Genomic DNA, 21,160 nt, shown 5'->3' with positions numbered 1-21,160 from the left:
GTTGATATTTGAAGTTTTACGTGTTGCGGTTAAACATAGGAGTTTATTTTGACAATACTTTTCAATTTGGTTCAAAATATCTTTTGCATTTTGGCAAGATGACACTTTTTCATAAATTGTAGGAGGTAAAGAACAACAAATTGCAATTAGGGCTTTAGTGTTTACTGAAGATAATTTTTTGTCATATTCATTCAATTTTTCAGATTTAGAATTTAAAACAAAATCATTTTCAATTATCTTCATCATATCTTTATCTAGACCATTAAGATATGTCTTCATATAGATCAACCAAGATCCATAATCCGATCCATCCAATGAGGGTGGTCTAGATCCCATTTTAGTTGCCAAAAATTTGATCTTTTAACTCTTAACCGGTTAGGGTTTTAATCAAGAGCCCTAGCTTTGATACCAATTGAAATCCAAAGAGTGAACCTGGTTTGGCAACCTAGAGGGGGGTGAATAGGTTGTTTATGAAAAAATTTCCTTGAAAAAACTTTTTCGAAAATCACCCTAGTTTTATCCCTTGTTTAATTAAGTTTGAAATGGTTGAACTTAAAAATAATATTACAAATTAATTTAAGATCAAAACCCTTGTTGATTAGCAAACTTATTTAAGTAATAAATAGCCTAATTAGCAAGGTATAATTATTCAATCAAAACTAAAATGCTAACTACTCACTTAATTCCAAATATGTAAAAATGCAAGCACAAATAAATAAGACAGTGAGAGGGGGTGAGAGATAGAGAAATACGAACACAAGTGACACAAAGATTTATAGTGGTTCGGCCAACGGCCTACTCCACTCTACTCAAGGTCGCACTTGAAGATTTCCACTATTGAGACCTCCACGACGCCCGGTTCCGAGGCTTTTACAATCCCAAAGAAATTAAATGAGGATGCCCTTGCCACCTTTACAATGTCTCTCCTACACGGCCAAGAACTAAGCCCACAACGTCTCTCCTACACGGCCGAGAACTAAGCTCTTCTTCCAAGGGAATTAACAACGGATGCCCTTGCCATCGATCGAACAAAGAAGAAGAAAATAGCTTTGCCTCTATATAGGCTACAATACACAATGAAGCTCCTAATATACTCTCAAAGATGAATACAAGTGATGCCTAAACCAATCTCAAAAGATTTTCTCCAAATCAAGGCACAAGAGGTTGGTGAGAGATTTTGCCCAAAAATAGTTGCAAGTGAATTTCAATGGCTCTTTAAGGTTGGAACATCTACATCATAATGTTTTGAACCCATACAATGGGTATATATAGAGTCCCAACATAGTATGACCGTTGTGGGGGTATTTCAGTCATTTCCGGGTGAAAAAACAACTAACCGTTGGACCCCAACGACTCTTTTTTATTTTGAAGTCAGACCGTTCTCGAAGTTCCGAGAAAATTCTCGGACTTCTGAGCAAATTCTCGGAGCTCCAAGAAAATTCTCGGACTTCTGAGAATTCAAACGGGGTATGAGATTATACTCCCGGACCATTTGTAGGACTTTCGTGGGGTTTCTAGGAGTTCTAAGCTCAGAGCTCCAAGAATGATTCTCTGAGCTCCATACCTGGAATTTCAAGTTTCAGCATCTACCTTTGAAAAATCATATCTCCTTCGTTTCTCGTCAGAGTTTGACATTCTTATACTCTACGGAAATGAGAAAAATGAGAGCTTTCAAATAAAAATATTTCCAAAAATATTTGACGAAGTTTTAAATAGTTTTGATAGGATTTAGTTGCTGATCCAGGTTGTCCGCTTGGAACTCTGTTTTGGTTAATGTTGTGTTGAATGCCATATGGGTCCCAACATGTTGGTACACCACCATGGCCATTCACTTATCCATTTAAGTCCTTAAAGGGTGTGTTAGTCTCTTTAAAAAATATATTTTTAGGGGTTTTAAGATGTGCCTTGATCAAGAGAAAACACAAGAGAGAAAGGAGATACATACTACCATTCTAAGACCACTGTCTTGAACTCTTGAAACTTGGGATCTTCTATGGATGAGCTTTTTTGACTTCTTCAAGTTGGTTCAAGCACTTTGACAGTGCATTGCTTTGATCCTCACTCTTTGGCCTTTCTTGATCTTCACTTAAGCTTGATGCTTTGAGATGATGAATGGTTGAGCTCCTCCTTGGTACATCCTCCAAGGCTTGATAGGTACAAGTGTGCTCTAGCTCCTTGACTTTAAGTTCTTTCATCTACAAGCATAGGCCATCTATGTGTTGGTGCTATCATGGATTAACCTGTGAATTTTCTGTCCATAGCACAACACTCAAGGCAAACAATTAGTCCATAAAAGACTAATCAATGTGTTTGTTAATCATCAAAACAAGGTCATTGAATGAACCCATGGGAACCCTTGGGCTAACAGGGTGGGGATACCCTATGCCATAAAAAATCTAGCCAACAACAATGAAACTTGGCAAGTGTGATTTTAAATTGCTCATACAAGACTGTGTTCTTTGTATGGGTACTTCTCTACATGATGAGAGGGACACTTGCTCACTTGTTCTTCAGCTGCTCATGCTCCTCGTAGGATCTTTAGTGGAAGGTCAAATCATCAAAGGAGAATTCAAGTGCCCTTGCATGACTACAATTGTGTCAGTGATATTGTAGTCATCCTATCCAGCCAGATTTCTCTAAACATTCTTTGGAAATAACCCCTGCTACTCACTGCATATCTATTCTTGCATCTTGGCTTGAGATTCTCTAATAGTCTCTCTGTTGGAGAATTTGAGAGTTCCTGTTGGTGGTGACGGAAGAAAAACTGCGTTGCTTCAAGGCGTGATATCACTTTCCATAAGACAAGATTCGCCCCCACCAGTAGTGTGCATAGGGGATCCGCGAATTGCCTCCAAGATACAATTAAGTCTAGTAGGAAAACCCAACTAATGTTTGATGACGCCTTGCACAAGCGGAATCAAACCCAAAATGCCCTTCAGAGATTTCAAGCCTTAGAGAAATTCCCAGATACTGTTTCTGCAGAATAACAGTAAAAAGAATAAAAACAGTATGTAAAATACTTGGGGAATTTTGAAGGAATGTAGAAGTATGAATTGATTATGTCACAATGCGCTAAAAGTTTGCCAATTCATTTATGTATCTAAATGACAAAAATCTGCCCTTTTTATAGAGCCTCTGGTGTCTTTTCAGTGTGAAAAACACCTCTACAAGGCAACTTTCCAGATTGGTTTGAATTCTAACCGTTAGATCGCACCCATTCGTGATTGGACGGTCCTGATCAATCCTGGAGTGACTATTGGTTTCAGTAAAACCTCCCTCCAACCCCGTAGCCGCTAGATCAACCATCTACAGTTCGGATCGCCACCCCTCCGCTCTTGACCGTTGGGGGAAGGGACACAACCGACCGTTGGGGGAAAGGGACACAACCCAATGGATCACACCCACTGACCATTGGAGTATTGGGCTCACTGGGCCGACCGTTAGGCCAGAATGCAAAGCCCAAACCACCCGACCGAACCATTCGGCTCACCCATCTGACCGATCCGTCTCGATCTAGATCCAACGGTCTAGATCTAACCTGGAAAAATTAAAGGCTCCAATCACTCCTCGCGACGATGCGCAAGTGAGAAGTGCGCCTAAAAAAGCGCCACTATGCGTCCTATAGCCCACGCAGCGGGCGCGTGTGCGAACGATGTCTTACACCGTCCCGCAGGTCCACCCATGGGTTCAACCCAATGTGCAACCAAACAAGTAGCAGAGAAGGGTAATGCTTTATAAGCCCTTCTCTTTCCTTTTTCTCATTCGATACGGGACTATCTTTTCAACTACACTTTTACATCCTTTTGTAAAAAGCAAATCTTTCCAAGAAAACATTTTTTTTCCCAAAAACTCTTGAAAAAACATTTTCCAAAATGTTATTCTCACTAAAAACAAAGATTTTGAAAATCCAAAATCTCTAATACTCTCTGGCAACATCATTGAAGGAAAGATAATGCATATAATCATATGATGTACTAACAGAAACCCATAAATACTAGATTGTGAGAAACGATCTTGAAAATTAAAAACAACTATAAATTCATAGTACAAAAAAAGAAGGGATGGGCATGCATGTAAAAATCTAAAACTTATACATTATCATCTCCAAGGCCCCCAAATATTTACTGGGCAACCATATCCTAAGTCTGATTTTCATCTAGATCGCAAGGAAATCAAAAGGATGAGCTTCAACACAACGTGTCATAGTAGAGCAAAGTTTAAGCAATGAAAATTCATAAATATTGGTCTATTACTTTACAACGATGTGAATATATTCCAAGCAAAGAAAAGGCTTGAGGGTCTTGGTCAAAGAAGATGATTAAAGTGCAAGAATAGCGTAAATGAACAGAAGAACCTAAGTTGTGATATGGAGTTCTGTAAGCTGCTTGGGCAATCCATATATAACAGAAGCAAACAAGCATAATAGAATAAAATAGTGACACAAATTTAGTGACAGGACTAAGGTTTCAAAGAATACATCAATGTACCCGTAACTCAAGTTGTGATATGAAGTTGTGCTGGCGGCTTGGGAAATCCATAATCAAACTTGATTTATAAGTGGGGAGCACTACAAAGGAAGAAAATATAACCTAATTAAGAGAATACAATGAACAGTTTGCATAATATCAGCATTTCAGATTCAATCTGTATATGCATCCATTAAATCTAAGCAACCTATGCATTCATATATTCAAAAGAGCAATGGGAGTAAACTTGAAAAATGCCAAGGAAAAATGACAGAGGAAAACAAAATGCCGAACTCATTCCAGATTTTTCTTATGTAGATGCAGAGAAAATTTGACACAAGTTCTTGGTAAAAAACAAAACACATCAGATACATAGTAGTAAATATTTATCCTTTGATATGACGTTTTTTTTAACAATTGTGCAGAAGTATATGTCTACTAATTACATAACTTTTGTTAAGGTATGATAGGAGAGAACCATGACCTTTTAGGTCACGACATGAAGCATCATCAGTTTAAGCTACAGGACATGGGCCCAATCCATAGGCATGGAAATTTATTGGAGCAGGATTATCTGTTCTAGTTATACATTTATGAATATCCAAATTCAACATTTAATTTGCTATTAAACATTTATAGAGGCCATGATAAATGTTTAATTCGCTATTAAAAAAAGATAAATGTTTAATTTATAATGCCTATATCATATATTAATATCATAATCAGCTGCCATTTCTTCACAGAATATAATGTTTCAGTGTTATATTCATAAAGATAAATTTTGGTCACAAAAAAAAAAATACAGAAGAAAGCAAATTCCAATTCTTATATAAATTTACTTACACAATCAAAGAAGAGAGAAAATTTGAATCTTTGGAATCAACCTTTTACATGAGGATAAATTTGTAAAATAATATTGAACCAAGTTAGAGAAGACCCAGATTGAGAGGGAAGACTGAATTGCAAAAATGAAGTGGCGGATGTCAAAAAAGAACAGAGGACTGAATTACATAAACTGAATTAGGAAATGTGTTGAGAGAGAGAGAGAGAGAGAGAGAGAGAGGGAGAGAGGTAGAGAGGGAGAGGGAGAGAGATTGGGTGTTGAATTATCAGTTTCTCAATGTCGTAGCAAATGTGCTAAACATGTAGCCTGATCCTTGTGGCATGAATGTATGGTTGTGTGGCAAATGGACAGAATAATTGCTCTAAATAAAAAAACAAATCACATTTATTACACAAATCAAACCCATAAAGAGTATTTAAACAATGTCAAAAACCACAACAGATAACCTCGATTAAAGATTTTGATATTTCTGAACCTCCATCTTTGAAATATGAATTCCCATTCTTTTGATCATTGCCTATATAAATAGATGGTTTAGATGATTGAACATGTGGTCCTCAGCTATATTTTTGCCCACCCATACTTTGTTTTTTGGAAACATAGGGCTGAACATCTTATAAACGACATTTTTATTTTATGGAAAATCATTTGGAGACCGAGTGTAACACCTATCAGGGGACCTGCAATGAGAAAATGCCATGTGTTAAAAAAATTAATTTTTATGATTTCCCTAAACTTAAGGGAAATCTAACGTCACTTGTGATGACGTGGTGTCAATCAAATTGTTTGGTCCCATTTTCGGTCCAACTCTCGGTTTCTCTAGCATTACTCTTATCTTACTAGAGTCATGTTGCGAAATACTGTGGCATATCGTTAGGATATCAAAACCCACAAAAGGTTAGTGCTACCATCAACCAAGTAATAAGAAAGGGCCAATCTCATTTTGTTGATGAAGCTCCTCACTTAAATTAACATTTTTCTATTTCGCTATTGATAGCTTATTAGGATTTCTGCAATGTATAATAATCCTATAAAAATTATAAATTACATTTTAAAAAAAAACATGTTTTGTAGGGCTTTCATTTACTATTCCAGAAAAAGCATATCTTTTTTTTGGAAGAAAACGTTTAAAATACATCTTAGAAGTATTATATGCATCTTTTCTCTACAAATCAAAACATTTTTGACATAGGGTAATTTTGAATTGTATATTAAAGTTAATGTTATTTTAAAGATTTAGGTTTTACATATTGTTTTTTTAAATGGTGAGAATTATATTAAACGGAGGGAAAAACTTCCAAGGCCGAGAAGGTCAAATGGATAAAAAGGATATAAGGAAAAAGGAAAATACAGAAAAAATCAAGGAGGAAGGTGATCAAATATCTCTAAGCTCGCCTTTTGGTTTTGCATATTGATACACAAGCATTGATAATATATACACATATACGAGCTTTTTAATCCATTTACTCAAAACGTATTAACTGCATTCTTGATGCAGACACATCTATAGCACCTATATCCGGGACTCCATTGCCGATAATTCAGCCAAGAAGTCGTGTCATCAAAATTAGTCATTTTAAAGATTTTGTTTTGTAAATTTTCTCTTTATCTTTCACAACCAATCAGTTTTAGCTTTTAGAATATCTTTACGACTTATTTAGCAATTAGGATTCTTTTGTGGAAGGGACTCTTATAGCTTTATAAAAGGAAGAATATGAACATGATTTGGCTTGACTAATATTGGAGATTTTATGAAACGAGCATTGCTTTCTCATGGTTTGTAAAACCGGGTACTGTGTTTTTTTAACTTGCTATTTTCTTCTTTCCTTCCTCTTCATGAGTTTGGTATCAGAGCACAAGGTTGTTACCGGCGTTCGTCGTGAAGAGGCGACTATCATGTCACGCAATCGTGGGCACTACAAGAAAAAAGGTTTTCCCCGGCGTTCTAGAACGCCGCTAAAATATGGCCTATCCGCCGGTGATAACTTTACCGGCGGATATCCGGCGGTCATACAACCGCCGGTGAAGATACTGTGGGGAAAGATATTGCCGGCGGTTTTAGCCTACCGCCGGCCAATTTCGGAGAAAAGTTTTACATGGAATTTTGTGCCGGCGGTTTAAGAACGCCGGAGAAAAGGCTAACTAAGTGCCGGCGGTGAATAACCGCTGGTAATAGTTTTATCCGGTTCGGATTTAATTCTTTTGGAGGCGGTTTAAATGTGTGTTTTTTTTTTAAAAGAGGGTTATTATTCTTCATTCCCTTCATGGGTACATATATACCTGATAACAAATTATCGTTTAACACATTATCCACATCAAAGACAAGTAGAACTACACATCCAATAACATCACTTATATATCTTTCTTATGTTCATCCCTCCATGTAACCCTGCGTCCCACTAGTCTTATTCGATTTTAGGTTCTCCACATACTCTTCCTCGAGTTGGTACTAGTTAAGCCAAAATTCGTTTTAGTTGCCAACTTAATATTCAAATCATTAACAACAAAGTAAAAAATGAAAAGAAGGGGAGTTTATAGTCACATAAATACATGAGTATCTGACTTTGAATAGGGAACAAACTGAAAAATTATTGTTGTTGATTAGATTTAGAATGGAAAATATTCAAAGTTCATATCTCGTAGGAAATGCATATCGTCTCCCCTTCATTTAAGAATAGCTTAGCGACCTCAATGCCAACCTGCGATGAGCAAAATAGCACTGTCAACCTCACAAATTTAAAATGGTAAATCATAACACGCAGCAGTGAATAAGGATATGCAAATAAAAATCATATCCATGAAATTTTAAGGAAAACTTAAAGGACAATAAACGAAAGGAATATATAGTACAAAATTTCTTGTAACCATATTATATTTGTAAAAATTGTCCTTTATAAGTTGCATATATTAACAATCTTATCCACAGTTGTTATCTATTTCTTTTACTCTATAAATTACCCTTTTAGGTTTGTCATGAATAGATCATCTTTTTACTGTGCAGACAACATTAGTTGGTCAAATTTTATTTGATTTGGATTGAGAACTATATCTGTAAGAGATGGAGATATTGAACAAACCTGCACCAGTACACCTAGATTATCTCTTAGGTCCAAAACAAATAAAGAAGCACCAGAATTTTGAAGATGCTCCATTGCTACAAAGAAATTCCCATGAATGTTGTAATGAAGAAAATCGAAACTATGCAGTGCAAGCATACGATGAAATAATTTGTGGAACTGTTGATATCAAAATGCAAGGAGGTGTGCATAAGCGCGTGGCCAACTCTCAGAATTTCTCAAACAACTTGATCTTGAAGTACTCAAGCAGTTCGTCCCATGCAAATATTCCACTTCTAAATCAGGGAGGGATGTACTTCTTGCCATCCAAGTCAACATGTTTGACTGTGGTGGAATGGCAATTACCATTGGAATTTCACACAAGATTGCTGATGGGACTTCCTTGATCACATTGATCAACAGCTGCGCTGCAAATACAAGAGGGTCCGCTGAAGTTATGGGTCCCAGTTTCGACATCGCCTCACTTTTCCCACCGAAAGAATTCGTGTCACAATATAAATTTCCCGTAGGAATGAATATTGTCACAAGAAGGTTTGTGTTCGATGCATCGAAGATCGCCTTACTTAGAGATAGAACTACAAAAGGTAAACCTTTTCCGCATCCCACACGCTACAAAGCAATATCAGCACTCATTTGACAATGTGTTATAAAGGCTCAGAGGGCGGTGGGGTCTGCGGGTGAATTCTATTTAAATCCAATGAACATCACACTTAAAGGCTCTCCACCCAACTTGAATAGGACGATTTCTGCTTACCACAACCATCATAATCACCTCCACTACTCGAAGATGAGGTTTCTTGAACTGTATTTATCATACTTGAGATACCCCACATTGTCTCGCACTCATTCTTGAACTGTATTTATCATACTGACATGTAAATTTGCCCTGAAGCTTATGAATTAATGATAATTGCATTTTTTTTTTTTTGCAACTGGGACAACCTGTAATTGCTAAATACAACCGTTTCTATCCAAGCTTGTGCACCACAGAGCTTGGAAGTATCAAATCTGATTATGAATGATCTGTTCTCCAAGGATGAGCCTTGCAAAAACCAATTACATTCCAACTGTGAAATTAACCGCTTTCAGAAACTTTACGAATCCGTTCCATAACTACAGGAATATCACTTTCAGTCAATGTAGTAAAACAGAACCGAAACCATCCAGGTTCAATACAGTGACAAGCCGATCCCGGAGTAACATTGATTTTAGCTACATTCAACAGCTTATCCCACAGCTCAAGCTCCCCCTTCTCACTATAAGAGCGAATGAACTTGCTCATATCTGCCCAACAGTAAAAGCCTCCATTACTCTCTGCGCACTTGATGCCTAACTGCTTCAACCCATCCACAAACAGGGAATACATTTTTCGTAACCTGCCCCTGGTTTCACGAATAAGTCCACATATGAATTCTGTATCAGAAAGCATAGAGATTAGCAAATGTTGCATAGGAGCCGATATGGAGGAGAACCTTGCTAGCCTCGTAGCCGCAGCCACAACATTTTCATTGTAAGAATAGATGGCTCCCAGTCTAGAGCTGAAATTTTCTTTCACAAAGATGGTTTTTAACAGGTTGCATGATTTTTTTTTTCTGTCTGACAGTCACAAAAAAAAAGTAAAAGAAGACATAGATGACCCTACATATAAGCTAAGGAACAGGAAAGTGAGACCCAAAAACAGAGGACTTGACACTCCCTCCTTAGGTTTATGTGTTGGTGATAGAGCCTGCTCATGAAGAAGATGGTAATTTACAACTTGCAACAACTCACATGTCCAATATATAACCATATTCATTAAGCTCCAAGGAAACTTCTCACCTTCATTCACATAATGCAACCAATGTTATGAACAAGCCTATCAATCAGCAATGATGATTTGGAAGAAAAAGAGGGTGGAGTGGAGGACTGAGATCCAAAAAGAGGGTGGAGTGGAGGACTGAGATATTTTTAGCCACTTCACCATTATCTCCACTTGTAATAACAGGTACTCTCAGTTCATCCAATTGCCAAATTTGCAAATGAGATGAAAAACAGTTCTCTCAATCATCTTAATTGACAATTTAGGAGCAAACCCATATCAAATAAACTTTATAGAACAATTGAGCATCACCCAATTTGTGAATTGGGATGCCCAAAAGGTGTTGAGGTTCTAAATTCTCAAAAGAAACTGAATGATGTAAATATTCTCACTGCTTAAGAATTGAGCTCACCTTTGTTGGATTTCACTTCAGGAGATAATGGCACCATCGATGGCCAAGGGGCTATGTGGTGGCAGAAATTCAAAAGTAACAAGCTGAAATATACACACGGGTACCTAATCGAAATCATGTATTCTGATCAGATTCTGATATCTGATCTTACTTTGGTTAACTCCCCATCGTGGAATGTTCATCCTGTTTACAGCATGAACACGTGTAGAGGGAGTAGCAAAAAAACCCAAGCATACGCACCCTACCACGTGTCTCTTCGCCCATTAACTGGCCGAAGAGGTCATCTCTGGAAGGGATCCCGCTCGATTCAGGTTCAGGATTCTGCTCCTAACGCTCTTTGATTTTTGCCTTGAAAAATATGAGGGAAAATAATGACAAGTTATATAAAGTTGTTGACCTAAATAACAAATTATGTAAAACATACCATAATCTCCTTGGATTTAGGATCTGCAGCCTCCCCGTCTTTTTTCGTATGGGTAATCACAAACGTATCCGCACGGCTCGGCATTTTCTTCTTAGCTTTGAACTGTACTCATTTCAATAATGACAGCAAGTGATCAATATAAAAAAGAGATAGTAAATCAACGTAAAAGGTTACTGAAATTACCTCCATCTTGGTCACTCTTGCATAGCTCCGCGAACCGGCAGTGTGTGCTATCGTTTGTTGGGCTCGGTTTGCCTTATTTGTTGCGCAAAGTTTCTGCAGTGTGAAAACAATAAATAGATATATAACTATAATAATTTAAAGGAGAGAATAATACAGGAGGTAATATTGTCTACCTGCCCTTCAGGAGAGTTCCAAAAGTCGCATAGAATTTGATATTCTGACGGGATCACGCTTCCAGGTGGTGGTGGTTCATTTTGGAGGAAGTATTTAGTCCTCAGGGTTGACTTCCATTCCCGCCATTTCTTCCCAAGGTCTGCTATAACATACGGCTTGTTGTCTTTAGGAACGTCATATTTAGTCTGTATTACATGTCAAGTGAAATATAAGTATCATTAGGTTAGAATAATAAAAGTAAATGTAGACATATATACAGATTCAACAACGTTTACCTTGACAATTGCCTACATATCTTCTTTTTTCTCAAGTGGAACCCTCCTCCAGTCCCTATATGAGATAGGACATTTTTCACCTGTCCTCGCAATATTTCCGAGGAAACTTTCGAAAGGATTTGTATTTTCTGAATCTGGCTGCCCAATTTGGTTGAATTCAACTGGTTCCGGCGGTCCTTGTCGGCCCCAAGTCTTTTTGCAAAGTGTAGGCCCTCTTTTCCTCTTCGATGAGGAGGCACTGGACCGGTTAGGATGCTCCTCCTGAGATTGGTCAGTGAGAGGCTCCTCTTCAGACTGAACATCCGTACGCTCAAAGTCATGTGAATGGGATGGAGCCTGACTCTCTCTAGGCATTTTTTAAATGTATAAGATAACCTGTAACTTGAAACAATACATAGAAAGAGATATCATAAATTCAAAATTTAATGAACCTTTCAGACCAAGGAGAAAAAATCAAGAACATAATCTAAACAGTAAATGACAACATATAAGCTGTAACCCCAGTATTCATACCGTTAAAGGATATAGGTTAGCTAGAATTATACATCATGGGTCAACAGAAAATGGGAAAAAGGTGTATAATCTGAAGTGAACAGACCATAAATACCAAAAAAATCAAACCAACGAAAATCAAGATAAATAAGCTGTGTAAGTAGACCTGCTAGAGGAAAACATCATAGCATTCTCAAATTTCAATGGACGAAGATGAAACCACCATCAGATGAACCTACTTATCAAATGAAACTTTTGCATGCACCTGAATTTAATAAGAGGAGTAACATCCTTCTAAAGAGCATATAAATTAGCATATATGATTTTTTTTACTTTTCAATGGTGGAATGTTACATACCTCAGATAGGATTCTTGTTTGATGGATGCGCAAGGAAATCAAACAGATCTTTCTGTTTACCAATGCATGAAAAAATATCAGATATCAGAACCTTCTCCAATTCTAATTCAAGGACTTCATATAATCCACACGACCTTGCATATAATTAGTATAGAAAGAGCAAGAGCAACGAGTTCTTAACACTTGTACAGTCGAAAATCAGAAGAAAAAAACTTGTTATGTAACTAAAAGTACAATGGACCCAACCCATGCTATGATTGAGGTGGAAAATATTCCACGAAAGAAACTTTTCAACAGCATAAATGAGAGTACAATGACCAAGCTGTTCTTAGGCACAGATACACCTCATGACACAACTCAAATTTGAAATATCACTCAGAATTGCCTCCATCGAGTTCCACGGAGGTATCATCAACTCCATCACTATCATCTTGCTCCGTATCATATTCTTCTTCGTCTTGGTTTTCATGACTGAAGACATCCAATGGTATATCAATCTCTGTCCCAACAATATCTGTTCGTTCCCATTGTTCAATTTCTTCAAAATTCTGGATTTCCACCGCTTCGCTCTGTATATATGTCTCGTCATTGTCTCCACGCACTTCGTACAAATCCCTAGGTTTCGTCTTGATGATTACATGCCAATCATTGTTGTTGGGTTTATTGGGTTTATCTTGTACGTAGAACACCTGTTGTGCTTGCGATGCCAATATGAAAGGCTCATCCGATGACAAACGTCGGGCCGTGTTTACAACCATAAAACCAAACTCATCCTTTCTTATTCCTCTATTGGGTGTTATATCAAACCAATCACACTTGAATAGCAATGCCTTCAGTTGTTCGTAATAGTTGAGTTCGATGATATCCGTCAAGACACCGTAGTAACTAACATCTCCCGTGGTTGGATTTCTATCTCGTGTGCTCGCAAAGCTATTCGTTTTTGCAATGACAACAACTCTGCTAGTTTGTGTTCTTTTTCCCTGCTCGCGATCCTTAGTATTGTAGCGGATTCCATTTACAATATAGCCTGTATATCTCCTAACAATGTTAGATGGACCACCGCTCAACCATCTAAGTTTTTCTGAGATTTGCTCATTTGACTCATGCAACTTTTCAACCTATACAAAAAATGGGTGATTATGGCTATAGAAAAAAGTTGTATTCCAAATAGACCTATTCTGAGTTCAAGAAAAAAAACTGACATGTTTTTTAAACCAATCTGGAAACCGCTTGTTGTGAGTGTGATCTATGTCCCTTGGGAGTGCACGGGGACGCTCGCTCCAAAGTTCGGCAATGTGTTTTCTACATGTGAATCAATGAATGTAAGAGAAAAGAAGAGTCGGGAAATATTAAATTATGACACTTGAAGTAACTTACTCAAGATATTGGTTGACAGCAGCGCAGTTGAAGAGAACATATCGATGTGCCTGTTTCACTGTCCGTGGATCTATGGGTTCCATATGAATTTTTCCTAGAGCGCGTCCTGATACTGAGAAAATAGCGAATCCTTCTTCAAATTCACACGGAGCATCTTCGTCATTCCTTTGTGGTCGGTTCAACTTTGATTCAACCACTTCCAAATATCTTGCACAAAACGTTAAACATTCTTCTACAAGGTACCCCTCTGCAATAGATCCCTCCACACGATTTCTATTGCGAACATACGATTTTAATGTTAAAAGGTACCTACAAAACGTGAATACTTGTATTACGTTCTGTACTGAAAATATGTACACAAATTAACTGTTGAAACAAAGTTTGAGAAGCTCTGCATACCTTTCGATTGGGTACATCCATCGGTATTGTACTGGTCCAGCTAACCTTGCCTCATCCGCTAAATGAATCGGCAAATGCACCATAACATCAAAAAATGCCGGTGGGAAGATCTTTTCCATATGGCATAATGTTAGTGCTATCCTATTTTTCAATTTCATAAGTTCGCCCAATTTGAGAACCTTTGAACACAACTCTCTAAAGAAGCTACAAAGTTCAATCAATACCGAGCTGACGGTCTTTGGCAATGATGAACGTAAAGCTAATGGTAATAGTTGTTGCATCAGTACATGGCAATCATGGCTCTTCAATCCTGAAATCTTGCGCTGCTTCATATTCACACGTCGTGAGATATTAGATGAATAACCATCCGGAACTTTGACGTGTTTCAAGGCACCACAGAAAATATCTTTCTCCTTTGAAGACATTGTGAAGCATGCTGGGGCCATGTATGTCTTGTTATTTCCTTTAGTTATTGGGTGAAGCGTTCTCCTGATATTCATTTTCTTTAAATCTAGCCGCGCTTTTACACTATCCTTTGTTTTTCCTTCAATATTTAGTAACGTCCCAATGACATTATCACAAACGTTCTTCTCGATGTGCATCACATCTAGATTGTGGCACAATAACAATGATTCCCAATACGGAAGACAAAAAAATATGCTTTTCTTCTTCCAATTGTGTTCCTTACGAGGCATCTCTTCGGTATTCTCCTCAGGTTCATTGGGATTCTTCTCACGCCTCCTTTTCTTTCCATGGGTATTCGGCTTCTTCCCACTGTTATCTGACTTCTTGCCACGTGTATCTTGTTTCTTTCCACGTGTATCTAGCTTCTTCCCAGTTGTAGTTGGCTTCTTCCCACTAGTATCCGGCTTCTTACCAAATGTTACGTTAATGCTCTGTAATTGATCCAGAACTTGACTGCCTGATAGCGGTATCGGACCTACCCTCCATTCTTCCGTCCCATCAAAACCTGACTTATCAGATCGAAATGTGTGATTGATTGGTAAGAATCGTCGGTGGCCCATGTAGCATTGCTTACTTCCATGAGTCAACCTTTGAGAACACGTTTCTTTATGGCAAGATGGACAAGCCAGTTTTCCTTTCGTGCTCCATCCTGACAAGTTAGCATACGCCGGGAAGTCACTAATCGTCCACAACACAGCTGCATGCATTTGAAACATTTCATTCCTCGCTGCGTCGAAAGTCTGCACACCATCAATCCATAGTTCCTTCAACTCTTCTACCAAAGGTTTCAAGTAGATATCTATGTCATTCCCTGGTGAAGATGGTCCTGGAATAAGCAGTGAGAGGATCATATACGGTTGCTTCATGCACATCCATGGTGGCAAGTTATATGGCATTAGAACAACTGGCCACGTGCTGTGAGCAATACTCATCGTCCTAAATGGATTGAAGCCATCACTTGCTAACCCAAGTCTAACATTGCGAGTCTCTGAACCAAACTCTTTATACTTGCAGTCCAAAGTCTTCCATGCTGTTGAGTCTGCAGGATGCCTTAATATACCATCTTTTGTGCGGCCCTCATCATGCCATGTCATAAAAGATGCTGTTTTCCTCGACATGTATAGCCTCTGCAATCTTGGTTTCAGTGGGAAGTGACGCAGAATCTTGGCAGGAATTTTTTTTCCTTTTGTAGATGTCTCAGATGGCTTGTCATCTGGATGTACTGCATCTGTTCTCCACCTCGATGCCCCACATGTGCGACATTTAAATTCATTAGCAGCTTCCTTCCAATACAACATGCAATCGTTAGGGCATACATCTATCTTGTTGTAATCGAGGCCCAAATCCTTAATAATTTTCTTTGTTTCATAAAATGACTTTGGCAACGTTTCACCATCAGGAAGTGCCTCCTTCAAGAGATCAAGTAACATAGTGAACGATTTGTTGCTCCATCCATTAAGACACTTGATGTGAAAAAGTCGAACAAGGAAGGATAATTTAGTGAATTTGCTGCCCGGGTATAATTTTTGCTCGACGTCCTCTAATAATTTGAAAAATCTTTGCGAATTTAAATCTGGCCCCTCCGTACTTGTATTTCCTAGATCAACCCCACTGTCTGATGGCACATTGTCCATAGCACGGTTAAACAATGGGTTGAGGTCGTGTAACATTTCATGCATTTCATCTTGTAGTATGGGTTCATCCTGCACTCGGTGATCACTGTCAGCCATAACACACGCCGATGGCACTGCCTCCCCATGAAAAATCCATGTATCGTAGCCCTTAAGCATCCCATCGACAACCAAATGATCCTCGGCCTGTATTCGATCAACCAAGTAAATGTTGCCACATTTAACACATGGACATTTGATCTTGTTCCCATAATTAGTTCTGGCAAATGCAAAATCAAGGAACCGATCCAACCCTGCCCTATATGCTGGGTCAACTCTGTTTTATCAAAAATGGGAACATGCGTGAGGCTTATAAATTAAGATAACGAATTGGTTAAATCCAAATTTAATAAACTAACCCTACGTTATGAGGGTCGTACCTTGGAAGTTGCATCTAACTTTTATCCATGACTACTCTCCTGCTTTACTCAGAGATAGAATGATAATGATTGGAACGAATGTGTACGACTGAAGAAAAATAAAGTGTCATTGAGGTCAAAGACACTTGTTAAAATAAAGAATCCCAGTTTCGTTGTGAAATTGGAGTCTATATTCTTGGTTGAGATGAGGAACGACTTCAAGAATAATGATATCCTAGCTTGGTAATCCATGCTTATAAATGGGTATGTGGGCAAGGATTGTCTGATTAGAACAATCTTGGGTCAATGGGTAATCCAAAGTGGAGCCCACCTGATGGGAGTATGATGCCAACAGTTCGAGTAAAATCCAACTACTGCATTCACGTATGCACACGAACATTTATACTTACTTGAATATAAGCTTTTGGAGTGACTGGTCATTTCGCACCTTCCACCTCTAGAGAGACATCCCTCTAATCATGAACGATGTTCGAGGCCAAATGAAAATCTTAAGTTTCAGGGTATTAAACTAGTATTCATTCAGAAGATCAATATTACACTAGCATGACACTTGTCATCAATATGACACTGGCATGTCACTTCCAATGGTAGAACAATTGAATCTAGTAGCTAAGAATCAAGAATCAAATGAAACAAGTCAGTAAAGAGCTCAAGATAAGACAAATTATTACATGGCATTTCTACAAATTCATTTATCAGCAAGTGTCAATTTTCATATGCAGATAATTAAATTCAGCATCAATAACCAGCCAATCAAGACTCGCACATATAAATAAAGTAACAAAACGTCAATAACAAAACTCACTTGTGTAACAAACTACAACGAAAACATGCTAGAATAAAAATAAAAAAAAAACTTCACATGACATTCAGAAAATTCAACTCGTACAGGCTGTTTGGATACAAGAATTTTTATAATCTAGGATTGTAAAATCTTGCATTGTACAGGCTAAAACCTAAATTTTATAAGATATAACCCAATAAGCTAAAATCTCGATTGTTCATTTCAGGATTATAAAATAAGGGTTTTAGCTTACAAAGTCCAGGTTTTAGCTTCTAAAATACATGATTTTACAATCCAAAATTATAAAAATCCATCTAAAGATTTTAAACACTATCCAAAATAAAAGAACAGAATAAAAGAGGATGAAAAGCACATGTTGGGAAAAAGAGAAACCAACTCAAAAGGCGATAGAATATATCCAAGCTCTTCAAAGAACAGAACCCTAATCTTCAAAGAAAAAAACATTGGAAACAAAAAGATTCTTCAGGTTAGTAGATTTCTGAAGAAGAAAAATCATTTCATACGAAGGAAAAAATTAAATAAATATGAGAAAAAACAGATATCTTTCGCATGGAATTTCAAAACTAGAAGCAAGAGGGATTGCACATTATGTAAAAAATCAAACCCTAACCCCATTCCAATTGAGAGACGGGTCATCTCTCAACCAATCTGCTGAGATTGTTTACAAAACCCCCAAAATAAGATGAAAACCCCCAAAAACCCTTACATTCTGATGAAAAACCATGAATAAATAGGTATTTTAGATAGGTTAGAAAGGAACGAGCAAAAAGGAAATAAAAAAGAATTTTAGGGCTGAAAATCAACTACCTCTTGGTATCTTTGTGAGGTGAGAGAGATCAGACCCTTCTCTTCTTCTCCAATCTCCAAAACCCTAAACAAATTTATCCTTATCTTCTTCAAGCCCTCTTTCCCACCCTTTGCAAAACCCTAAAACGAGATCCAAAAAACTGTTATTACAACCAAACAAAAACCAAACGCAATAGGGAGAAGAGGTGGAGGCAAAAGGGGAAATACAGAGCAGAGGTGGAGGAAAACGAAAACGAAATCACCTACCTTCGTTGAAAGGAGACTCGATTAAGCGGCGAGAGATCGAGCTGCAAGGAAAAAAGGGACGGAAACAGGGGTTCGCGCGCGAGGAGGAAAATGCCCAAATAGATGAAAGATGTGGAAGGAAATAGGGCGGGTTCTCACGCGGGAAAGGGAAAATGGGGATCGTGGGTTTTTATAGATCAAGTATTCCCGGCGGTTTTACTTATTACCGCCGGTAAATAACATATATTGCCGACGGTCATGGCTGTCGGGAATATTATGGCCACGGTTAAAAAAAAGCTTAGGATGTTATCAATATTTCCGGCCTTTTTTCCGGAACCGCCGGTGAAATGTGGGTATTGGCCGACGGATATTACGACCGCCGGGAAATATCCGCCGGTAATACCCCTTTTTTCTTGTAGTGGGGCGTGATCGAGGTGTTTGTGATCCTCATCAAGAACATCAAATAGATGAAGTTGAAGATTTAAGGAGGCAAATCCATCAACTTACGAAATGCGTAGCGCATCTCGGAATTGGGAGAGACTATTAAAATAGTCTCATCTCGAAAGGTGTTGACCCTTTTGATCATAGTGCTCCGCGGGCTGAACCGACTGAAAGGGAAGTTCAAGATCGGATGGGTCCTAATCAACCAACAAAGGAATTTGATGAGTTGGTTGAATCGAAGGTTCTATATGAACAACCACATCTAGATATGGTCAAAGAGTTTGAAGAGTTGGTTGAATCGAAGGTTCTAGATGAGCAACCACGTTTTGACGACTACAGTGATGATAAGGGTTACGAGATCACTTGGAATGACTGTGGTGAGGCATTGGTTACTCTGCATACTATGAGTAATCTTATAATTGATAGTTACGAGGATGTGGTGACACAAGATATGACTATTGTGTGCTACGAAACCACGAACGAAGAAGCAAAAAAAATTGGATCTCACGGCATTGAGATCGAAGTGGAGGGTAAATGGGAAAATACTAATTTGATTTCTACATCAATTTTTGTGGATCCATTTTTATTAGATCATACATTGAAGCCTACAATGGATGTTTATGAATCCAAGCCAGTTCAAGATCAAGAAAGATTATATTTTCGTCGTAGAGATTATGTAGAAGAGTTTGATGCTCTAGAGTTTCACATGATTAGCGTACTTCACACTTCAAAATTCGAGGATGAGTTTTTCTGAATCATGGAAAAATGATGCCGATGAAAATTAGTAAGGATGCAAATTCGAGGACGGATTTTCTCCGACCCAGAGAGATTGATGCGGACGCATCTATAGCACCTATATCCGAGACTCCATTGCCGATAATTCAGTCAAGAAGACGTATCATCAAAACTAGTCGTTTTAAATATTTTGTTTTGTAAATCTTATCTTTACCTTTCACAACCAATCAGTTTTTAGCTTTTAGAATATCTTTAGGAGTTATTTAGCAATTAGGATTCTTTTGTAGAAGGGACTCTTATAGCTTTATAAAAGTAAGAATATGTGTGGGGGTCGGTTTTTTCTCGAGTGCGCAGGGGTGGTTGGGGATCACCACATCATGTTTTGTAGGAGTGTTTATTGATCTGCGTTTCTTTTGAACTCTGGATCGTAGTCAGGATTTCATAAGAAAGAGAAACTCAAAGTCACCACCTAGGTTAGGGCCTTGGACCCGTGCCAGCTCTTCCGATGAAATGTGGATAAAGATCCCAATTTCATTGAAGGAGCAATAACCAAAGCGGTTCTTTTGCTCTGGGCCTAGAACCCATAATTTTGCTTTGTTTGTTAAGGCATGGTCCTTAAAGATATCTGAGTAAGGGTTATGATTACATCCGGTGAAGGTGTTAGGCACCCCTCATGCCCGGGTAACCCAGTCTCTTGACTTGATTTGGCATTTTTGAAGAATTTAATCAGAAAAACTCATCTTTTTATCCTTTATTTGTATTAGGCTTAATTCCAGAATGTAAATTAAATGAATTTACAAAAGAAAGAAAATAAGCAATTGTTATCCTGATTGAAGTCCTTTGTTGTAATATGAGTCTCGAAAGATCTCGCAACTCACCACAATCAAGTTAACTAAATCAAATGGAAAAGACAATACATAAGGAAAAAGAAACTCTGGGTTTATGATTCCCTCTGTTTTTCTAACACCGTGGAGCACCAGAGCTCTCGTCTCTATCTCTTTTTGAAATACAGGTGTGACAATCCAAGAGGGGGGTGAATTGGTCAATTAGAAATTTTAGGCTTAATTAAAGAAGATTAAAAATTAATCCATTTAATTAAGCACTAATTAGTTTAACCCTTGTTCAAATAGGTATATCAATAAACTCTAGGGATTAAACTTTCTAATTATGAACATTTAGCTAACCCTTATTCAAATATATATTATAATGCAATTTAGGGTTTAGACATTTATCTTAAGTGGATTCACTAACCCTTGTTCAATTAAAGCATAAACATAAGTAAGGTTAGAGATTACCAAGAGAGAGAGAGATAAAGGAGCAAGCATCCACAAAGCACAAGATTTGTAGTGGTTC

At 37.9% G+C, this 21,160-nt stretch overlaps 2 protein-coding genes and 1 pseudogene across 2 annotated transcripts; all 3 read right to left on the bottom strand.

Moving 5' to 3' along the window:
* Positions 1–9,462: 9,462 nt before the first annotated feature.
* Positions 9,463–10,634, bottom strand: LOC143891057 (1-aminocyclopropane-1-carboxylate synthase 6 pseudogene; annotated as a pseudogene).
* Positions 10,635–10,824: 190 nt separating this feature from the next.
* On the bottom strand, positions 10,825–12,007 carry LOC143891056 (uncharacterized). Its single transcript, XM_077395709.1, has 5 exons — positions 11,696–12,007; positions 11,378–11,563; positions 11,205–11,297; positions 11,022–11,123; positions 10,825–10,945 (listed from the first exon to the last, which is right to left on the bottom strand). Exons 1-5 carry the CDS (start codon positions 12,005–12,007, stop codon positions 10,925–10,927), a joined length of 714 nt encoding a protein of 237 aa, XP_077251824.1. The 3' UTR covers positions 10,825–10,924.
* Positions 12,008–12,874: 867 nt separating this feature from the next.
* Positions 12,875–16,808, bottom strand: LOC143891055 (uncharacterized). The gene is made up of 5 exons (XM_077395708.1): positions 16,795–16,808; positions 14,280–16,691; positions 13,881–14,189; positions 13,706–13,805; positions 12,875–13,621 (listed from the first exon to the last, which is right to left on the bottom strand). The coding sequence occupies exons 1-5, from the start codon at positions 16,806–16,808 to the stop codon at positions 12,875–12,877; spliced, it is 3,582 nt and encodes a 1,193-aa protein (XP_077251823.1).
* Positions 16,809–21,160: the final 4,352 nt, after the last annotated feature.

The sequence above is a fragment of the Tasmannia lanceolata genome, unplaced genomic scaffold (assembly GCF_043159265.1).
Source record: "Tasmannia lanceolata isolate RefF3 unplaced genomic scaffold, GAP_Taslan_0.1 ptg000013l, whole genome shotgun sequence".
NCBI classification, from domain to species: Eukaryota; Viridiplantae; Streptophyta; class Magnoliopsida; order Canellales; family Winteraceae; genus Tasmannia; species Tasmannia lanceolata.
The sequence above is the reverse complement of the archived record's forward strand: the minus strand, read 5'-3'. Positions and strand labels throughout refer to the sequence as shown.